This window comes from Phycodurus eques, chromosome 14, assembly GCF_024500275.1.
Source record: "Phycodurus eques isolate BA_2022a chromosome 14, UOR_Pequ_1.1, whole genome shotgun sequence".
Taxonomy (NCBI): domain Eukaryota; kingdom Metazoa; phylum Chordata; class Actinopteri; order Syngnathiformes; family Syngnathidae; genus Phycodurus; species Phycodurus eques.
In genome coordinates, this window is record NC_084538.1 from 2,426,207 (window position 1) to 2,448,129 (window position 21,923).

A 21,923-nucleotide genomic window follows, 5' to 3' on the forward strand; every position below is an offset into this window, starting at 1 on the left:
CTTGTCAGCCGTCACTGTTGAAACTACCTATCAGAGAGCGGGATCTCCCATAGCAACGCCAATGAGCGACGAGGGGCTGCCCCGTTGCGAAGGTAGAGGCAAAGTAGTGTTTCCAGCGTCTGCTCGCCTGCCTGCCTGCCTGCCTGCCAGCTTGGACTGGCTTCTTGTTGGCGACCCGAGTGGCAACATTCTGCCCGCATATCTGGCAACTTACGGGCACGTCAAAATGTCGGTGCCGGCGTGTGTGATACAATCTTTAAGTTAGCACCGCGAATTTATTTTTAATATATATATTTTGTGCTTTTCGGCCAATCGCGCCTCTTCGCCTCGCCGGAACTGGAGCGCGAAGATATTACGATGCCGTCGCCGATGGAGGGACCGTCCAGAGAGGGGGACCTCTTTACGGTGAAACACGAGCTGAAGAACGGTGAGAGAGCTGCGTTTATACGCGCAGTACGTTTTCAGCGAGGGTTAACGTACATGTGTCAAAAGGGAGTCGTCCTGTTCGTTCAAGCTACTTAAAGGAGCAAAAAGAGGCGGGGGTTAGCTTAGTGACTGCCTTCCTCGTCGCTACTAACCATTACCTCTCGCGGACTTTACGTTACCAAACCCTTCAACTCACTCCGAAGCAATGGCGAATAAACAACTACGTGAGCCTTGCGAGCTCCTCGTCATGACATTTGACCGGAATAAAACGTCAACGCTTGTCTTAACAAGTCTAATGTGTTATTAGCGTCCCCACCCACCCGCTTCCCTCAAAACTATTAGCGCTCTCCAACACGAGCCAGGCGAACGAACACTGTGGCTTGCGTCGGCAAAAGCAGACGTTATAAAATAGGCGTTCACATTATTAGGAGTCCTGTGATATTTTATGTTGTAGCTAATTAAGTGTATTTTTAAAAATGGGGGAAAAAAATATTTGATTCATTTTTAAATCTATTCACAGAGAGATGACTGTAAGTCGTTCCAGTGGCGTCGCTAGGCCTGTTTGAGGAGTAGGAGGAGGGGGGCTTCATAATAATCCCCCCCAATCGACAATTTTTGGGGGGCTAGGACACCCAAAATGTAAATAATAAAATATTAGCGATCCCAACGATGCCAATAATAACACAAGTTTTTGTTCACAATTCATAATTTTTGCAAGGATAGAGCATGATCCGTGACGCAAATAGTCAAAAACCATATGCCGCTGATGACCCCCTTACAAATCATAATAATGCGCCTTATGCCGAATGGCACTTGACCAAGCCATAAAGCCGGTTGGCAGACTTCCTGTGTGCGCAATAACACATTTTCTATCTAATAATTTAAATTATATACAGTATGTGGTATAAAGTGCATGTGAGGTGCAGGTCTAATTTCTGTTCACTTGGGGTCGCCATTATCATGTTTTACACTTTAGTATCTGTGACTTTGAGTATGTGTCTTTAAAAGGCGAGGCCTGGCCTCTTGAGTGATGTGTGTATCAGCGAATAAGAGTGTAGTTGACTGTGGTAGGCCCAGGTTAGCAGCTGACTGTTAACTGTCTAACCCAGGGGTGTCAAACACATTTCAGTACACGGGCCACATTCACCCCAATTAAATCTCAAGTAGGCCTGAACAGTTTATTCATGGTTTAATCCAAAATCTTCCCATTGTTTCAGTGCAGATAAATTACAAGTACATTAAGAAAATATTCAAATGAATTGATGACTATCTTGTTGCAAATCCTATGAGTAATCTGAAATTTCTTAACAAACGCAATTGCATTTTCAACAGTTATAAATCACTTTTTCATTTATATATTCATGTGAAAATGACAGTCAAGTGGATCTTTTTATGTACCATTTGTGAAACAATTCTGTTACGCTCTAGAAATCATTTTAAATTGGCATAAATTTCTACATTCATATGGAAATCTGGAAAACCTCAACTGACTCATCACAGCATACAAATTGCTTATTTCGTGTTTCTTCTGTTGAATAAAATGATTGCAAGTGCACTTGCCGCTACGTCTACCCTCTCACTTGCGGGGGGGGCATTACAGTACGTTCTATTAACGATGGTTACGTTAGCTACCTTGTGGAAACATAAAGTTTCAAGCAATGTCTGGTGATATTTTCTTTTCTTTTTAAAAATTGGCCACAGTATTAATCAGCACCCAATAAAGTAACTCTCTCTGTGTCAAAAAGCTTGGTGACCCCCGGTGTGCATCAGCAGCGGAAAATTAACAGGAGGTTTTGTTTTTAATTTGGAGGAGCAGTCGCCAAGTTGCATTCAGTCGTGCACTTCCGCCGTGGGTCTATTAATAAACAGAGAGATCAAACTCGGCCTCGGCGGGGCGAGCACGACAACGCCGTTATGCAACTCACACTCCTGACCTCGCAGTCGGATGGGCCACGTCGTTTGTCGGTGAACGGCCTCCTAGCCTTGTCACGTCGAGTTGAAGGCTCTCGGGGGGGGTGATGAGGCGTTCACTACGACGCGCACTGAGCACGCTCATCCGTCTGTGCGGAGACATCGTGAATCGGACTAAAGACCTCAAAGTCGGAATGCTAATGACCCGTCTGTTTAATGTGGCGTCCTCCTCCTCTCGTGTGTTTTTCCAGTGGGTGTCAAGAACAAGCACGCAATTTCTGTAACATCTCTGTTCTGTTCTTCTTTTTTTCTTTTTCTTTTTTCCCAATGTTGCGCACATTTTTGCAGATCAACAATGTCGGAAGACGCCTAAGGGGGTGCTGTCAATGTGCTGTTGCTTTTTGTTAGCCACGCATTCATTCATTCATTCCAACCACTCTGACTGCCCCAGCAGGCTCACTGCTTTATACTGCACAACCTTACGTTGAGATTACCGTGACCTAGATGACATAAAGAAAATCCTCTTGTACCGACCGAGCACATTAATATTTACGAATAAGTAAAAATGCCTATCAGGCTAACGATATGGTGTCACAGAGTCCCTTTTGGCAGAAGTCACAGATATGGTTCATTGTCCTCGAAATGGCTGCTGTCGAAAACCGAGAGCTACTACATATAAGACTTTTCCATAACTTTGATGGTGATACTCTTATAATGTTTTTGTGTGTGTGTTTATGTGCCACTCAGCCAACCTGACGGGCCACGTGGAGAGGGTGGGAATAGAAAACTTTGAGCTTTTGAAGGTGCTCGGCACTGGAGGTAAGTCCATGTCGTTAATGACGAAGCCGTCCCTTTTGTGTCATCCATTGCCACGTTCTCTTGTCTACTCCTCCGCCAGCGTACGGCAAGGTGTTCCTGGTGAGGAAGGTGAGCGGCCACGACGCCGGCAAGCTGTACGCCATGAAGGTCCTGAAGAAGGCCACCATCGTGCAGAAGGCCAAGACGGCGGAGCACACGCGCAGCGAGCGGCAGGTGCTGGAGCACATCCGCCAGTCGCCGTATCTGGTCACGCTCCACTACGCCTTCCAGACCGACACCAAGCTGCACCTCATTCTCGGTGAGCGCGCGCGCTCGTCCGTTTGTCCACGCGTTTACCCTAGTTTGTGTTTGTTACTATTACTTTCCTTTCAGCCATTTTATTACTTTTTCACTGAGTGATTAAGACGCTACTCTATTGGCAAACAAGTTACGTTTCAGAAGGCTGTTTATATCTTGAATTGTTCTTAAGTCGTTCTTCAGCCATTTTTCTGTTGTGACGAAGACGATTAATTTAGCTTTTTTTTTGTTGCTCCCTCACCACTAACTGCCGCCACACATGGAGCGACCCGGCCGAACACCACCGACGTGGACCTTCGCAAAAAATGTACAGTTGGCGACTTTTTGTCGCACACCATCGACTGCCGTGCTACAGGAGTTTTTTTTTTTTATTTTTATTTTTTTTTTGTGTGAAAGCTCAGGCATTTTTGATTAGCCGATACATCTGCGATCTTGCGTCACCGTTTACTGACGATTAAAACTTTGAATCACAGTCACTGACGGTCGGCCACTTGAGAAATCTAGTTGCCAAAGCTCGCGCATTGTGCGACAATTCAGTTGGCGATTCTTTATTATTAATTGAGCACTTATTGTACCTCGTCGCTTAGCTAGCCCAGTGGCAATAACAGTCGTATTCCTGCGTCGAACAAACTCTTTCTGAGAGCAAAGGAGAGCGTGACGAGAGACGTGACAGCAAACAGCAGCAGAGGCTAACGTTTGCTGCTCCTCCCCGCACGCACACCCTCACACCATCCCGCACCAACCACACCAGAAGAATTTTCCTGACTACTTTTACCCTTCTTTCTCCTGTCTCTCCTTTCTCTTCTAACAGCCTGATTTTTGTCGGTGCGGGGAACGTGACGCAGCGTCGCTCGGAGTGACGTTAGCAACCCTTAAAGCAAACCTATTGCAGGTGGATTGCAGAAAGAGCCGTTTTACATTTTTCCAATATGAGTGTTAATTTGATTAAAGCAACCTTAGTATTGAACCTTCTGCTGCAACATTTATTCTGTCTTAACATTTATCACATCATTTTTTTTTTTTTTTTATCCCTGACATATTTAAATAAATGAAAACAATCTTCGAAACTTAACAAAAGCTTCGGCCCCCTCCAAGCTTGGGGCCGTGGTACAACTTTACAAATTTCCCCCCCACTTCAACGCGCTTGAGTCCACATTTAAATGACTCACATGAGTTATTGTTAAGCGTCTTTAGTTTCCTTGAAACGCGCTATATAAATCTATGGCATTACTATGACTGATTGTTTTGGGCAGATTACGTCAACGGCGGCGAGCTCTTCACACACCTGGTGCAGCGGGTGCGCTTCAAGGAGCAGGAAGTGGCGCTGTACAGCGGCGAGATCGTGCTGGCGCTGGAGCATCTCAACAAGGTGGCGGCGGTCGCATGTTGGTCGTGCGCTACCGTCGTTTGTCATCATTACTTACAGCCTCTTCCTGTTGCAGCTCGGGATTGTGTACCGCGACTTGAAGCTGGAAAACATTTTGCTGGATTCCAACGGTCACATCGTTCTCACAGACTTTGGCCTCAGTAAAGAATTTGATCAGGTTTGTCTCCACACTATGATTCACATTACAGTGTGAACCAGTGTCAACTTTAATTTAATATATTTTAGAGGAAAAAAAGAAGAAAAAGGAAAACAAATTATAGTAAAATAAAATTAATAATAAAATACATGGAAAATAATCAATTGATGTAAAAATAAATTCAAACAGTGTGCACCTCAATTTCCCTCGTGACACGATTTCAGCAGCTCTGTCGGGAAAAAAAAATGCCTTTAATGCTGAATTTTAATTTGAGGCTGCTGCCTGTTTGTTTCCAATGAAACAGGTGGATCGAGCCTTTTCCGTGTGCGGAACTATCGAGTACATGGCTCCAGAGATCGTGGAAGGAGGCGAGTCCGGACACGACAAGGTGACTTTGCTACTTTTATGACTTTGATTCATGCTCACTGACGCTCGTACGGGCCAAGAACGCGTGTGTCAAACGTGTGTGTGTGTTTATGTGTGTGTGTTCCCTCGCAGGCGGTGGACTGGTGGAGTCTGGGCGTTCTGATGTACGAGCTCCTGACCGGCGGCTCGCCCTTCACCATAGACGGCGACGAGAACTCGCACACGGACATCGCCAGGTACGTCTCCGCTTATCGGCTGGCTTTTATTTCGTCGGCCGCGCGCGTCGTACACTGAAACGTCTGTCTTGCTCTGTGTGCCCCAGGAGGATTCTAAAAAAAGATCCTCCTTTCCCCAAAGACATGGCGCCACTGGCCAAAGACATCATCCAGCGACTGCTCACCAAAGACCCCAAGAAGAGGCTCGGCTCGGGACCAAACGGTGTGGAGAATGTCAAGAAGCATCCATTTTACCAGGTCTGAGTTGTCGTCTGTGGAACCGAGGAATGACTTGCCGTATGATATTATTGCCGTATTGCGAATATCAATTCACATTGTGGTGAACCGAGCCCCGATGTTAGCCCCGATAGTTTAAACCAAGGGTCTCCAAACTTTCTGAACAGGAGAGCTACTTCTCGGGGACTGATTAAGGGCTACCGGTTTGATTCACATTTCCAAAATAACACATTTGATAAAATTACCTTGAATTATATGTTAACAATAATATTTATCTTTTTGAAGACATTGATTTTGCTAATTTGTCTCACAACAATTATCGACAATTAAATGGATAATTATCAATATGGAACACTTTACTTCCATCTGCATATATTATTATTATCAAGTGATCGCGTCATCGGTGAGCTATTTTTATAACAGGCCCACAGCTTAGTCATGTAGTCCTGGGGGCCATGTTGGTGACCCCTGGTTTGAACCCTAAATGTACCGCAAGCCTTGATCCCAAAACACTTGAATATCAATTGAAGTTCTTGGCCTTAAAAACAAATGTCCAACATATTATTTGATTTCAAAAAATGCACCTGGAGTGCGTGTGTACATGCACATGCGGCAAAGACTATCTGTAACTTCCACTAACAACCCAGGCTAAATGTGGCTCTTCCCCAAACATCTTCATCTCACTTCCTTGACACCAATTACTACTTTCCTATTAGTCAGGTCCTTGGTGCCATCTTGTGTTTTTTTTGGGTATTAAAGAAAAAGCACAAAACTACGCAAATAGCTAAAAAAAATAGGTGGGGCTTCAATGTACTCTCATGTTTTTAAATGTGACTCTAATTTTGTTGTGTTCGGCTCTGTACCTTAAATTACGCACCTAGCCCTTAGCAGCTGATCAGCTGGTTACTTCCACCACTGTCAATACGTAGAGATCCGGACCTGTCTCAGCGGCATCTTGAGAGGTTTACCACCCTGCTTTCTCTGGCGTTGAAGGAGCCTCGCCGGCCTGTTGAACTTCTAGCAAGCTCTGCCATCAAGCTGTTGTTCGTTATCAAGTCGGCTTGCTACTCCTCCGCTAACACATCGTCTTAGACCCGCCACACACTGTCGAGCCGCGGCTGGAAACTTTCATGGTGGCCAATGCTAACATGGCGCCTTAGAAGGAGCAGGTCATTTGGGCGGCATCTTGTGGCATTACAGAAACAGCACAAAAATTTGTAGACAGGCGCGGGTGCATTATTCAGCAAGTCGTCGTTAGTTCGAGTCCACAGAAAAAAATCGCAAGGTAGGTGAGTTCGCAAATGGTGAATTGCAAATCGTCGGGGCTTCAGATCAGGTGGGATACATCATGATATCCACGGATGGAGTTCCTTATGTAGAGATGCTGTCTTCCCCCACCTGCAGAAGATCAACTGGGAGGACCTGGCGGCCAAAAAGGTGCCCGCCCCGTTCACACCGGTCATCCGGGACGAGCTGGATGTCAGCAACTTTGCAGAGGAGTTCACGGAGATGGATCCAACCTACTCGCCCGCTGCTCTGCCTCAGAACTGTGACCGCATCTTCCAGGTGGGATGATTTAATATTAGTTGTTTTTAGCACAGGCTAAAGAATATACTGTATGCCTGTGAGTATTGTTATATTGTCTGTCTACATTGTGTCTTAACATTAAGCTAACGGACATTTAAAGTGATGCGGTTGTTTTATATAGACAACATGTGGTTGTCTTTGTTTGATGTTTAGTTTGACAGTAAACTTCAATTTGGAATGACAGCTTGAAGCCTCTTTTTTTACTGCTAAACTGCTGCTTGTTGTGAACTGAGTCGGGTCTGCTACTAGCCTCTAGCGTTCGTATCTCAAGTCAAAGCAGAAGATTTGCTGAGCAATGGCTCGTATCTCGATAAACTCGCAAGTCGATTCCCTTAGAAGTTAAGGTACCACTCTGTATACTTTTAAAAATGTTTTTCTTTGGTGGCGTGCCGCGACATTTTTTTAATTGTATACGAACACTGGCTCAACAAAGCCAACCTTTGGTGTCATTAGCTGACAATGGGACACGGGCGGACACATACTGCACTCGCGTCGAATACATATAGGATTTGTATCCACATTTGAAAAAGGCCTGAGTCGGATATGAAAAAATGGGAATTGCATTGTTCACATTGACAAGAAAACATCAGGTGCGTATGGATGACAGCCCATGTCGTCCGTGTCCCATTGTCACCTCATGACACCAAAAGTCGGTCACCGCGCACCTCTCCTTTAATACTCTATTTGTTTGTCTGATGTGGAATGTTGATTCCCATTGCACGTTCGCCCAGCGACTATATTTGAGGCGCTTCGCCGCAATCCAAGTAATCGCGTGAAGTTGTGAATGTCCTCAAAAGGTTGCTGTAAGTCAACACGCGTCTGTGTGCGCGCCCGTCGCCATTCACGCCGCCTCAATGAGCCTTTCATCGGCGTAATTGCAGCCGCACGCGGTCTGCCCCATTGAAGTCACAGATGCGAATAACTATTTTTGATAGTTTTGCTTTGAACCATAATATGGACCATAACTCCACACCGCCGGCTGATGTATGGGTGTTGGAATTTCGACTCTCGATTGCCTTCTGGATGCTCGAGCCGGGGCGCGATCAATAGACGCATTAGCTCGGCTTCTCTGGCGGAATAAAAGATGACACTCGTGGAGCGTCGGCACGTCTGCCGCGGTTACGCCTCCCGTCTTTGATTGCCCGTTTATCGCACTCTGCTGCCCGGGGAGGGGAGGGGCCTTACCATGTGTTCCCTGCGCCCCGCCGACGGTGCTTAACAAAACAGAATTAAAATTGCATTAAGAGTGCCGGGCTGTAATTTTGACAGCAATCACATTTTCAAGCCTGGCAATTTGGGGCATCTCATTCATTTATGCAACTATCCTTCCGTCCATCCGCGGCTGTCACTCATACACGCCACAGCTGTGTGTGTGTGTGTGTGTCCGTGCGTGTGAGTGTGCGTGTGTGTGTGTGTGTGTGTGTGTGTGTGTGTCAGATTTATGCCAATGCTTGGGGCTCCGGAATCCCCGCAGTTGGAATTAAACAGCCGTCTCTTCACAATGAAGAGAAAACAAACAAAAAAACAAAAAAAGGAACAGCTGGACAATTTCCGTGCAGAATTGGTGTGATTATTAGACCGGCAATTATATTTCCAGGGAAAGATGTACCAAAATATCATAGAGTGGAAGCACAGAGTGGAAACCTTTGAAGCTGTAGGATTTGGACATTGTCTGGAAAAATATGCCTAAAAAAAATCAACCAAAATTTAATGTGTGAGCTCATCAAATCTCTTGAGGCTTGAGTCACATTTACATACTGAACATTGCATACTTTTTAGTTTTATGTTATACAGTGTAGGGATTATTTTGATAATCGATTAATCTTTGTTTCAATTCATTGGGAGAATTGGATTAAAAAATATATTTTTAAACTTCCATCCCTTTCTTCAAAAACAGGACATTATTTCAATTTGACAGTGCAGAAAATGCACAAACATTAATTGATTATGATTGAGGTACTGGTTTTGTCCTTAAAATCCATCAGAAAACAGGCATAAATGTTGATTATTGTTTTGCAAAGTAAAAGAAGATGTTTGTAAGTGCCATGTTTTTTTTATTAAACACAAATATAATCAGTTTGCGTTCATGGAGGACGACAGAAATTGGAGACTATTTACTGTTGAGAGGCTGAAATAATTCACGTTAAACAAGGTTTCTAAACAATTAATGGATTATCGAAATAGTCGTCAATTAATTGTTAAATCAATTGGTTGTCGATTAATTGATTGTTGCACCTCTAATGCAGTGGTTATTGTCTCTTTACCAGTTAGAAAAGTGATAAACATGACTTCAAACATATTCTCTACGGTTGATAAAGGTTTTTGACAAGTACTCACGCGATGCTAACCCTCTCTCTGTCACGTTTGTGTGTTTTTCTAGGGCTACTCTTTCATGGCCCCCTCCATCCTGTTCAAGAGGAACGCGGTGATGGACGACCCCGTGCAGCTGTGCGGCGGCTCCGAGCGGCCCGGCTCGGTCGCGGTGGCCCGGAGCGCAATGATGAAGGTACGGACGGACGATCGTCAGGCGCATTGCTGTGAGCGCACACTTACAGACTCTTCACTCCCTCTCCACCTATCGCCACCTATTTATCTGCTCGTTTTATTTACGATGCCTCTGTTTGTTCCTTTAGAGGCGCTCGGAGTTCACTTATTAAGTTGAAGTTTTCTCGTTGGCGTTCCTGCTGTTATGCGAGGCGCAAACGGGATGTTATTATTAATAGTCAGTGTCAGTTTCATCGGAGCGTCATTATTTTTAGCTTAATGGCAGTGAGTGTTGGAGCAGATTAGAAATTCACCTGCAGAAAAAAATCAGTTCCGCTCTTAGCCCTTTGAATTGGACATTTAATATCATTTTGTTTTGTTGAAATTATTATAATCCCTCAATTAAATTGTAATATTGTAGTAATTGTAGTACATTAAAATTCATTTTTATTTTAGTAACTTATTTCCCCCCCAAAAAAATTTTATTATATTATTTTCATTGCAATAATTATATTTCATTATGATATAATGTTTTTTTTTGTATTGAATCTTATCTTTTTCATTACAACCCATACCTTTGCTTGCTGCTGATTGGCTGGTAGAAGTCACGATGTTTGCCTTTGAATGAAGGCGTTAATTGTGACCAAATATGGCTCATTTCCCTAAAAGGCCAACCACAACCACAATTGTTGCACCCAACATTTTTATGACCGTGATGATAGTTAATTCAATTAAAGAATATTTATTGCTGGCGTCGTGCGGAAGCCTTGCCTCTCCAAAACCATCACTTTTCAGGGGAAAAAAAGCCATATACATGGCATCGTCAAAGAGAGGAGGCCCTTTTCAACACTTGAAATTGGTAAATAATTTTACAAAAATAACAGACCCACGTGGGGTTTGAAAAAATATTAAATTGACCAAATTTGGACGTAGATGATTTCCGCCCGACAGTGACGATATACTGTACATAAAATAAATACAACAGATACAAATGCCTGGCAGGAAGTTTTTCCCTAAACTTCTCCAGATCATTGTATTGCATTGTAATATAGTTTAGAAATAGCTAGCAAATGTGTGTGTAAGGCAGGACTAAAAGATTGAAAAAAATAAAATAAATCACATGTCCAGAATCACATTTTATTATATTTAAAGTCTGTCTGTTTTGGCTTCCGGCAGGACTCGCCTTTCTACGCGAGTTACGAGATGGACTTGAAGGACAGCGCTCTGGGCGAGGGGAGCTTCTCCATCTGCAGGCGCTGCACGCACAAGAAAACGGGGCAGAAATATGCCGTCAAGATAGTCAGCAAGCGGTACAAAGTTCATCAGAGACACACCGTTTACTCTTCCTGACAATAAATGTTGTCGTGACCGCTTCCTGTTTGTCTTTTGCTTTCAGAATGGAGGCACAGACTCAGCGAGAAATTGCCGCTCTGAAGCTCTGCGACGGCCACCCAAACATTGTCAAGTTGCACGAAATTTTCCACGACCAGGTGTGCCCCAAACCTGCTTGCCGCCACTGTTGTTTCTGTACTTCTAAATTCTGCTCGGGTTGCGCGGAGCCCGTGTCGCTATTTCGTGTAAAAGGCCTGATTAACGAGGGTGCTGAAAGCCCGAGAGATGCAGTGACGATCTCTCTTCGTGCGCTGTCCCATAAAGCAGGCCTAGATACGCTCACAGATTGTCTTTCAAAGGGCACCCTGACAAAGTCTGCACAAACTAACCTCTGCTGTTTTTGACACATTTACGTAAATACAGTGAACCTCCGCTTTCTGTCAATCGTAGACACGCCTCTGAAATTTTGGGCAAATTGCCCGTATTAATAGTTTAAACCTTAAATACTGTACATTGTGTACAGTATATGATCCCAAAACAAGTATAATTTCAAACTTATTTAACAGCATTGGCCTTAAAAATATTTGTCCCACAAATGTTTTAATTTCGAACAAAATCACCAGAAGAGCAAGAACGCTGGCGTGTATGTCACCGCTTCATAACTGGCAAAAATACCAATTACTGCTTTCCTATTAGCTGTTTTATGATGTTTTTCACTCAGTGGTCCATAGATACTCTCATTTTTTTCAAATGTCCCTAATTCAAATGCCAGTTGTTTTTGTGATATCAAAACAATGAGACCCAGGTAAATTATTTAAAAACTTTTTCTACCATTAATGTGACCTATAACCTATAAAAATCATTTGGGGGAAAAAAAAAAAAAAAAAAAACGTTTTCGAAATGAAAAGTAGTAATAAACAACTGAGATAATGCGATGGCTTAAGTGTGCACACCCTATTATATCTGGGGATGTGGCTGTGTTCAGGATTAACGAATCACAATCAAACTCATGATAAATGGAAGTCAGCACGTATCTGACACTTTTTAATGTGCCTCTGATTAACCCCCAAATAAAGTTCAGATGTTCTAATTGGCTTTTCCTGACATTTTTGTCATCACGTCTTATAGCACAAATCTGGTATTTGAACAGGGGTGTGTTGAGTTTTTATATCCACTGTGTATATCTCAAATGACCGTTTAGTTGAACACTTACTATAACTTAGGTTGAGCAGCAAGCCGTTACCAGCTGATCCGCTGTTAACTTGCAACCCTGCCAGTAGCGAGCCACTCCTTTCTCTGCATCATCTTGAGAGGTTTATCACCAACATTAGCTACTACTGCTAGAAACGGGGTGTTTGGGCGGCATCGTAGCGTGTTACAGAAATAGAAACGAAAATAAGCATAAGAGAACCAATAGGTGCTTTTTTTTGTCACAGCTCCACACATATCTGGTCCTGGAGCTGCTCGGCGGAGGAGAGCTGCTGGAGCGCATCCGCCGGAAGCAGCACTTCAGCGAGACCGAGGCCAGTCGCATCATGCGCAAGCTGGTGTCGGCGGTCAGCCACATGCACGACGTAGGCGTGGTGCATCGGGATCTGAAACCGGAGGTAGTCGCCGTGCTCGGCATACACGACTTGGCGTTTTTCAAACAATCAAAAGAGCAAAAAAAATTTCCCTGTGTGTGTGTGTGTGTGTGTGTGTGTGTGTGTGTGTGTAACCACTCTGTAGAACCTGCTCTTCACCGATGAGAGCGAGAGCTCCGAGATCAAAATCATCGACTTTGGGTTCGCCCGCCTCAAGCCGCCGGACAATCAGCTGCTGAAGACGCCCTGCTTCACTTTGCAGTACGCCGCGCCCGAGATTCTCAAGTATGACGGCTACGATGAATCATGCGATCTGTGGAGTCTGGGCGTCATTCTGGTGAGTGGAGGTTCGAGCAAAATAATAAAGACCCTGCCGTCATTTGTCCCATAGTGTCCCGTAATGTTCCATATTGTGTGGGACGTAACGTGGATGTGCATGTGAATGTGACGAGTAGTGAAAAAGCCTTTGAAACAGTGTACGCTCACTTACCTGGAGGCAAATGGAAGGGAGAAAACATCCTCCACTGACCTTTCTTACCAAGTTGAATGAGAGTGGATAGAAGCATGCGGTGCATAGCTCAGCTTTGGCTTGCAGCTTTTTTAGGACATGCTCGGTTAAAATTGTATGGATCTAAAAAAAACTGTTATGTTCCCATTGTCTTAATGAGTTTTTTTTTTAATTTTTTTTTTATATGATGTCATTGGCAGTACACCATGCTGTCTGGCCAGGTTCCTTTCCAGTGTCAGGAGCAGAGCCTGACCCACACCAGCGCCGAGGAGATCATGAAGAAAATCAAACAGGGAGACTTCTCCTTTGAAGGCGAGGCCTGGAGAAATGTGTCGCAGCAGGCCAAAGATCTCATCCAAGGTGAGAGCTAAGTTTTTCCAGCCAGTAGTTGCGTTGGACGGCCACAATGCATCTGGCGTATGTGCCAAAGCATGCCTTCCTCTGTCTGTCTGAGTCCCGTGACTATGTCCTGCCAGTGGCTGGCTCTGTGTTTTGGGGAAAATCGCCAAAGATTAGGAAAAAGTGACATTAAAATCTCTTAAATTATGCGGCTTTGCGTGAATATAACGTTATTCTGGTTTGGCGTTAATATAACGTTATTCCTTGTCCACTGAATACTCTCGCTTTTGCCTCCATGTCCTCTCTTGAAACCTCGAGCCACTTTCAGACTTGACAAATGATCCCATCTCATCAGTAAGGTGAATTCGACCGCCTGCCAACCCGCCTTGAAAAATAGCCACTTATTTTATGAGACACCGCTGAACAGCTAAACGCATAGGACAATTCAGATGTGTCCCAACAGATTTGCAGTCGGAAAGAAAATCCGTCATTTGCGTCTCTTCTCTTCTACTTTGGACGGTTTTAGGTGCAACATCCAACTGGTTCCTTGTGCCCCTGACTGGTGCCCTCGAATAACTGTCTGTGGTCCCGCAGAGCTGCTGACCGTGGACCCGAGCAAGCGGATCAAGATGTGCGGCCTCCGCTACAATGCTTGGCTCCAGGACGACAGCCAGCTGTCTTCCAACCCGCTCATGACGCCGGACGTCCTGGGCTCATCCACCGCGTCGGTCCACACTTACGTCAAAGCTACCTTTAACGTGAGCTTGCTTGACGCCTCGTGTCTCACAGTCGTGATTTACTCCTAGAACCAGTCGTTAATACAAGACAAACTATAATGACACGGAGTAGAGTGCAGGCCTCCATCATGAAACTGTGACACTCGCTCCAGTCCTGCAGATGGCAGTAATGCACATTACAGTCTGACTGTCAACTGTCACACACTGCCAACTTTCTTGCTGACCTGGTTGCTTTCATATAACATTGCATCCATCCATCCATCCATTGTCAACACCGCTTATCCCGGTTAGGGTCGCGAGGCGCTGGAGCCTATCCCAGCTGACTTCGGGCGAAAGGCGGACTACACCCAGAACTGGTCGCCGGTCAGTCGCAGGGCACATATAGACACGGACAACCATTCGCACTCACATTCACACCGTCACCGAGTGGGAACTGATCCCACGCTGCCCGCACCAAAGTCAGGCGAGTGCACCACTACACCATCGGGGACATTCATATAACATTGCAACGGCAAAAACTAGAAGATGTATCACTTTCAATCGGTATTTCCTCCATTCTAATTGATACCGTGCCTCAATTGATGGCCCGTTGCGTTATCCACATGAACAAATTTGCTGCACCTCAAATAGACGACGAAAACAACTGCACTTACATTTATTATAACTTGTCGTACCGCATTTTGTCACGATAGATGTCGTGAGCGCACACACACACACACCACCTGCAGAGCAGTGGTGACATCTGTACAGCTGAACTACAAAGAAAGTTATTCCCTTTAGTGTGTGACAAATATATTATAGAACGATATATTGTATCAGTGTTTCCCAAACTTTACTCAGCCATGATGCATATTTTACATTGGAAAAACCTCATGGCACACCACCAAACAAGTATCACGAAAAGTATATATTCTATATTGAAATGATGATGCTCAATTTACTCATATATACGTACTATTATAAGTGCGAGTATATATAGAACTATTATAGTATTATCGGTGCTGTCCTCTAAAAGCATATATCTTCAAATGTTATGTTTAATTGGAAAAATATCCGCAATTGTTGTTTCTTTTTCCCATTGAAATATATATATTTTTTAAATATTAAAAACTATATTTATATTAATTTTTAAAAATATAATAATAATATATAATATAATAATAATATAATTTGTGGGGTTGGGCAGGCAACAGTATTATTTTAAATACTGTTTCTCATTAGAAAAAAAAATAAAAAAATGATAACCCCCCCCCCAATAAAAACCATAGCCTGAATAAACACCTCTTATATAAGTGGAATTGATACAGTATTTCATTTTTACGTATATTGTTGCAACCAACAATTCGTAAAATATAATTTAAAACTGAGATTGTCAGTGGTAACCATTTACGTTTTAACAAGGGAAAGAACTTGAACCTCCTTCTCGCACTGCAGGCGTTCAACAAATGCAAGCGGGAAGGTTTCCACCTACAGACGGTGGACAAGGCGCCGCTGGCTAAGCGGCGGAAGATGAAGAAAACCAGCACCAGCACGGAGACGCGCAGCAGCTCCGGCGAGAGCACCCACTCCTCGTCCTCATCGTCGCAGTCCAGAGAGAAGAACTTTGCCGAGGGAGGCGACGGCGCCCAGCGGCCCGCCGACGGCACGCCGGGCACCACGCCCGCGGGCACGCCCGTCGGAACGGACTCAGAGCAGCAGTGGCCGGCGCCTCCCGCCTTTCGCTTTTCCGACGGGAAGTAACGACCGTCTTTTCTCCTCCTTTTGGTTTTTGCATGGCAAGCATGCAGCAAGGAGCGGCAACCTCAATATCAAGCAAACCTCCGCTAGCAATAGCTCGTCGCGCTCTAAATCCCGGGCCAACACACACACACACACACACTCACTGAAACACACAAAAACACACACAAAAAACTGAAATACAGTATACTGAAACACTGAGACACGCACACATAGAAACACACACACAAACAGACAGAAGAACGAGCATAGACACAAACACAGACACATGGAAAAAAACACAAAATCAAATAGAAACAGAAACACACATAGAAACAAACATACTCAAACACACAGACATACACAAAAACATGAGCGCACACCAAAAAACACAAACACACACACAGAAACACATTCACTGTGTGAATCTGGGCCTGGACCAAGAAGGAGTTGTCATGGGGGTAAAACCCCGCAAGGGCTGCCCTCCTGCCCCAGCTCCCGACATTTGCAGCTTCTAACCACCTCCATCCCCGTCTTGCGTGTCGGTCCTTGCCTCCCCAGGTCCAAAGGGAAGTGTTTACTGCGAGAGAGGAAATACGAACGCTCGGCCGCGTCGTCGGGCCACTTCCGCCGTCTTCTGCGAGACGGAGCACGGTATTTATACGCCATTTGTACGCCAGAGTATTAATGATGAGATGTATTGTTAACTTATTTACGGCTCAGAGGAAAGAGCGTGTGAATACGGTGAGTCTTTAAAAGAAAGCTATTTTGTGTGCGTGCGTCTAAGCTCGAAAAGATTTTTCCAAGATGAGTTTGTAGTCTGTGGCGGATTCCTTTTTATAGAGCGCGTCAACGCTAACTGGCGAACTAAGGCCTCTTGAGAGTAAGGTTCGCGTCATTCACGTGATTGTCAAAACGGTGTCGCCGGATCCCAAAAGCTGCACTTAAAATCAGCCGAATCGGGCACTATCTTTGTCCATTCACTACAAAGGTACGCATCCTCAGACTGGACGTGGATTTTTCCAAAAAGATTTTAATTGTGGCTACAAAATACTAATTTGTGGCCACAACATGTACATTGCCTGTAATCTGCGCACAGAATACAAATTTGTGGCCAAAGTTAAAAATCTAAATGATTAATTTAATTCCTGGACCATTGGGTAAGCAAATTAAGCGCACCTTTTCGAGAAACAGTAAGGTCGAGGACATTGGCTATTGCAGTTTCTAGCGAAGGTGCATTCCATTTGCTTTCCAATATGTCCAAAATGTCAACTGCAATGATATTTCAACCACAAATTAATATTTTGCACGCATATTATACCTATTCTGTGGCCATAGATTAGCATATTGTGGGCACAATTTAGTATTTTGTGGCCACGAATGATCATTTTGTGTGCACGTTATATCTGTTATTGTGGCCATAAGGAACATTTTTCCACGTCATGCCTGGGGCTCCGTACTAAAGCGTTGATGTGTCACACCATCTCAAGGCAGTTGACGTGTGCTAAAAGTCACAAAGCAGACGACTCAAACAGTCCGTTCACTTCTTTTTGTGCTGATTTAAATAATAATTGTGCCATAAAGATTGCGAATTGGTCGTGCATAGGGACTTTAAAACAAGCTGGTTCTCTACACTTTCGAACTCCATATCAAAAGGTGGCAGTGTTTTTTTTTAAATTTTATTTTAAATGTATTTATTTATTTTTAAAATTGAGAAAGTCGGGACATCTGCACCGATTCTTCGAAATGTAGCATGTCACATGAGCGTGAGCGAGGTACCGCCGCGAGGCATCAGTTGTCTACTGAAAAATAGAATTTTAAATGTGAATTTTAATGCACGATATAAGCACTTACAATATCAGCTATTTTACACCAGTTTGATGTGGAAATTGATTGCGCGCCAACCTTTTCCGCCTAATACAGCGGAACCTCGATTTAACGGACTAATGGGGAGAGAGGTCATCTGTTAAAAAAAAAAATCATTAAATTGAGCTGCTTTTTCCGTGGCTTAAAAACACCAGTACAGTACAAAAGTATTGAAAATAAATATAAAAAGGTTTATCCACGCTTACCTCATGGATGCACGAAAGGGGTGTGTTTTTAGTCCCAACTGGACATTATTTTCTGTCTGTTAAATTTGAAGTCCATTAAATCGCGGTCTGTTAAATTGAGGTTCCACTGTACGGCAAGCTTGAGCCAGATAGCTTAGCATGAAGACTGATGGGAAAAAAAGCTATCCACCTCCTTCAGAGTTGTTCGTGGTGTGAAAATGTTGATGGGTTTTGCAGGGTTTCCCACCTGGTCCGGTTTGAATCTGGTGACAATTCGTTGATAAGACGGCACGCTAAACCGAAAACAAATTTACGTTAAGTCATCTGTTTAAATCACCATCAAGTCAAAGTCGATTGGTCAGTTTCAAGCTCGCTCAAACGTTTTCTCACCAGAACCGTACTGAATTTTTTTTCTGGATCCGTTCTGGGACCATTAACCACCAACCCGTTTCACACTGGCTGTTTTCCAGCTCGCTGCTGTGCTGTGTGTAAGATACGGGTGAAGAATGTTTGGGTGATTTTAGTCGACCCGCAAACTATTCTCCGAGTCGTATCAGTTCTCGCACATGCTCAGTTCTCGTTTGCGACGGCTTGGGTTTCTCAGAGGCAGATGCTTGCGCACTGACGCCAAATCACGAATTTGAGTGTTTCAGAAGCGATGCATGCGACCCGCACTCCGGCCATCGGGTCCGTCTCGTCGCCGCTTGTGTTCCGTGGACGTGCGCGTGTTCCCCTGCTATATTTTGTTTTGGTGGGAGCGCCCCCCCCCCCCCCTCCTCCGCCCCCATCTTCCATTCGGATGCACTCAGTCGGAAAACCAAAGCGCGATACGACCGCTGATAATAACCTCGAGGGAGCTGCTCCGCAATCTCTCTCGTGCAATTTATGCAAAACCGGTGTTTGTTTTGTCCCACTGCGCCAATCTTTCTCTCTTTGCTTTGAACTATGCATTTCCCCTTTTATGCGTTTTTTTTGTTTGTTTTTTTTTTCTTTTTCGGCCTCGCTTTTGTCCCGCCGTCGAGCCTCGCTGATCTTTTCGCGCGACTCCAACCAAAGTGCGCACTTGCACCGGGTCCGTCGTCCACAAAGGGAACGGGAAAAGTGGGAACTGTGGGATCCTTGAAGCAGCAGCGCTACGAAGCTCTCGTCTAACTTAGTACCCCTCCCCCCCACCCTCCATCCTTTTGTTTGGGTGTATTAATAGCTCAAGTGGCGCAAAGAGGAAGAGTGTCCTACATTGAGCACCCCCCATCTCCCCACGGTCCCCTCTGGGAGCCAGGCTCTATTAGATGATGTGCACCACTTGTATTTGTTCAAAAGAAAACATCAGCCTTTTACATCATTCCATCCGTCCAGCAGCGCGTCCCCAGAAAGAGCCAGTCCAGAAGCTCGGTTCAAATGAGCCCCTCCACCCTTCAACCCAGCTCCTTTGATGTAGTCCTTGAAGTAGCCTGAATGAGCGCCCACATTTATTCCACATGAGGACATTTCTCGACATTTCCTGGATGGACTAATTGTTGTGATTTTCCAAAATATTTTTCAGACTCCATGCCAAGCAGACTAATTGTTTCTGCAGGAAGTTGGTCGAGAGTGACGGTAGACCAAAGTTAAGATTCGATTCGCATCTCGATTTCTAACCCGTTTACGACAAACATGAAATTATGCAGAAAAATCAAAGGCCCACAGATGATTGGATGTCGGGGGGGGGGTCACCAATCACCGTTTTTCTATTAGTTTATCTCATGCTGTTTTTTGACTCAGTGATACATTGATACTCTCATTTTTTAAAACACTTTCAGTGGATATAAAGTCTACACACAAACTGTTCAAATGGCAGTTTTTTATGATGAAAAAATTAGACCAAGATGAATCAGTTCCAAACCTTTAAAATCTTTGAATTATGTCTTTTTAATCCCAAAAAAAATCATCTAGTGTGGAGATGTAAAAATAAACAACTGACCGGCTTAAGCGTTATAAAATATTATTAATTATCCAGGCAGTGTTTTAAGTGACATTTTCAAAATTCTTGACCATCACACAAAAAGTGGAACCGCAAGAACCTGTGATGCAAAATTGGCTAAATCTGATTGTTTGTCTTCATAAATATTGTTGTAGGAAACTTAAATTATGGATGCCATATTGCACGGAGCAGCCTGGACAGATTTGCGCATACCAAACCGACCAACCAAATAATGTGCGTAATGTGCTCCATTTCTAATTTGGATCACCTTCAACTTTGGAGCTGCAGTGGTGGGCTAGGTAACAAACCACGCTGCGTCATGTTTCTTAGCTGGTCTTGAACGTACGAGCGGTACCATTATGACTCCCACAATACGGATCTGCGCCTTTAATCCAGATCCTCACCTAATTTGAAAGCTCGTGGTGGCCCAAGACCTTGTACACCTCGAATCAAGCTGAGACGCGTCCCATTTTCCCGTTTTGGCCAGCTCTGGACTTGCAAAAAAAGAAAAAAAGAAATAAAAAGCTTCATGAAAAGGACAATTTGCCCTCGATCCATAGCGTGCCATTTAGATTTCTTTTCCAAAAAGCTGTGAAAATCACAAACATTTCACTCGCCCGCCCGCCGCAAGTAGGGCACCTGTCAGCATGTGGCGGCTTTTCTTCCCAGCAGCGCCCGCTCCCGGGGGGACGGGGGGAGGGGGGGGGGGCGTCACGTCTATAAATAACACCTTGAACTGTCTCGACGTGAAACAATTTAGCAGGAAACTGGAAACTACAAAAACAAAAGTTATCATCACACATTTCAACATTTATATTCATTTTAAAAAATATTTTGGTTAAACTGAAAAGTACTTGACATACGTTACATGAAATGGTTTGAAGGAAAAAAATACAATACAATGAAGAAATATTAAACAAAAAATTGTACTGTACTTGATTTCTCCTCCAAATGAACGTATTTTAGCGTCACTTAAAAAAAAAAAAGACTTTTGCAAGTATTTCCCAAAATTGCGTAACTTATTAAGATTTTGTAAACATTTTGTCAAAATCCTACTAAGTTCCTCGAGACTCGCAGCTGCTCCATTTCCCATTTTGTTCCCTTTCCCACGTCGATTCCCAAGTGGAAACAAAATGTACTGTAGCAGTAAATCCCTTTGAGATGCCACACTTTGCACTCTGTTGTTTTTTTTAAAAGTTTATCTGTTAATTTGCATCAACAAGAACCTCTGCAAAGAGTTTTTGCTTCTTTCTTTATTGAACTTGTCGTCCACTGTGAATCGTTTGAGGCCTTTAGCCGAGTTTGAGGAAGTACATTAGATGTCCTTAAACTAAATTGTCGTTGATTTGCTCATTTCGTCATTTGTATTTTTTTTGGGGGGGGGTTACCCTGTTTTAAAGATAAAACTGTACCCAGGCGTGTTGTTTTAGTTTAGTTTAGTTTAACACGTACCCAGGCGTGTTGTTTTTGTTTAGTTTTAGTGAGCGGCCGCCAGATGGCAGCAAAGCACATGCAAAAGGATATCACGCTATTTAAGTCCCAAACATCCTCCCAAAGCGACTGTATGTTTTTTTTTTGTTAAAAAAAAAGTAACAAAACTACTGTAATAATTGTTGACTGATCAGTTTGTTGTCTGCAGTTGTTTTCTTGCCCCACCGCTCCCGACCATTGTGTGATGTGCAAATATATTTCTCTTTATTTTAGACCTTTAAGGTCCCTGGGAACTATTTGTTTGTCACGTCACAATAAAATGTTCCTTAGTGTTTACTAACTTCTACTGTACGTCTTTTTATATGAAGTTATTTTCACACGGATAAAATTGCTGCAAAATC

At 43.9% G+C, this 21,923-nt stretch overlaps 1 protein-coding gene across 1 annotated transcript; it reads left to right on the plus strand.

The window, feature by feature from the left end:
• Positions 1-139: 139 nt before the first annotated feature.
• rps6ka5 (ribosomal protein S6 kinase, polypeptide 5) lies at positions 140-21,862 on the plus strand. Its single transcript, XM_061696302.1, has 17 exons — positions 140-427; positions 3,085-3,156; positions 3,236-3,454; positions 4,707-4,822; positions 4,896-4,997; positions 5,281-5,364; positions 5,475-5,578; positions 5,665-5,815; positions 7,199-7,360; positions 9,762-9,887; positions 11,042-11,175; positions 11,262-11,355; positions 12,634-12,804; positions 12,926-13,117; positions 13,489-13,648; positions 14,222-14,385; positions 15,799-21,862. The coding sequence occupies exons 1-17, from the start codon at positions 358-360 to the stop codon at positions 16,102-16,104; spliced, it is 2,427 nt and encodes an 808-aa protein (XP_061552286.1). The 5' UTR covers positions 140-357; the 3' UTR covers positions 16,105-21,862.
• Positions 21,863-21,923: the final 61 nt, after the last annotated feature.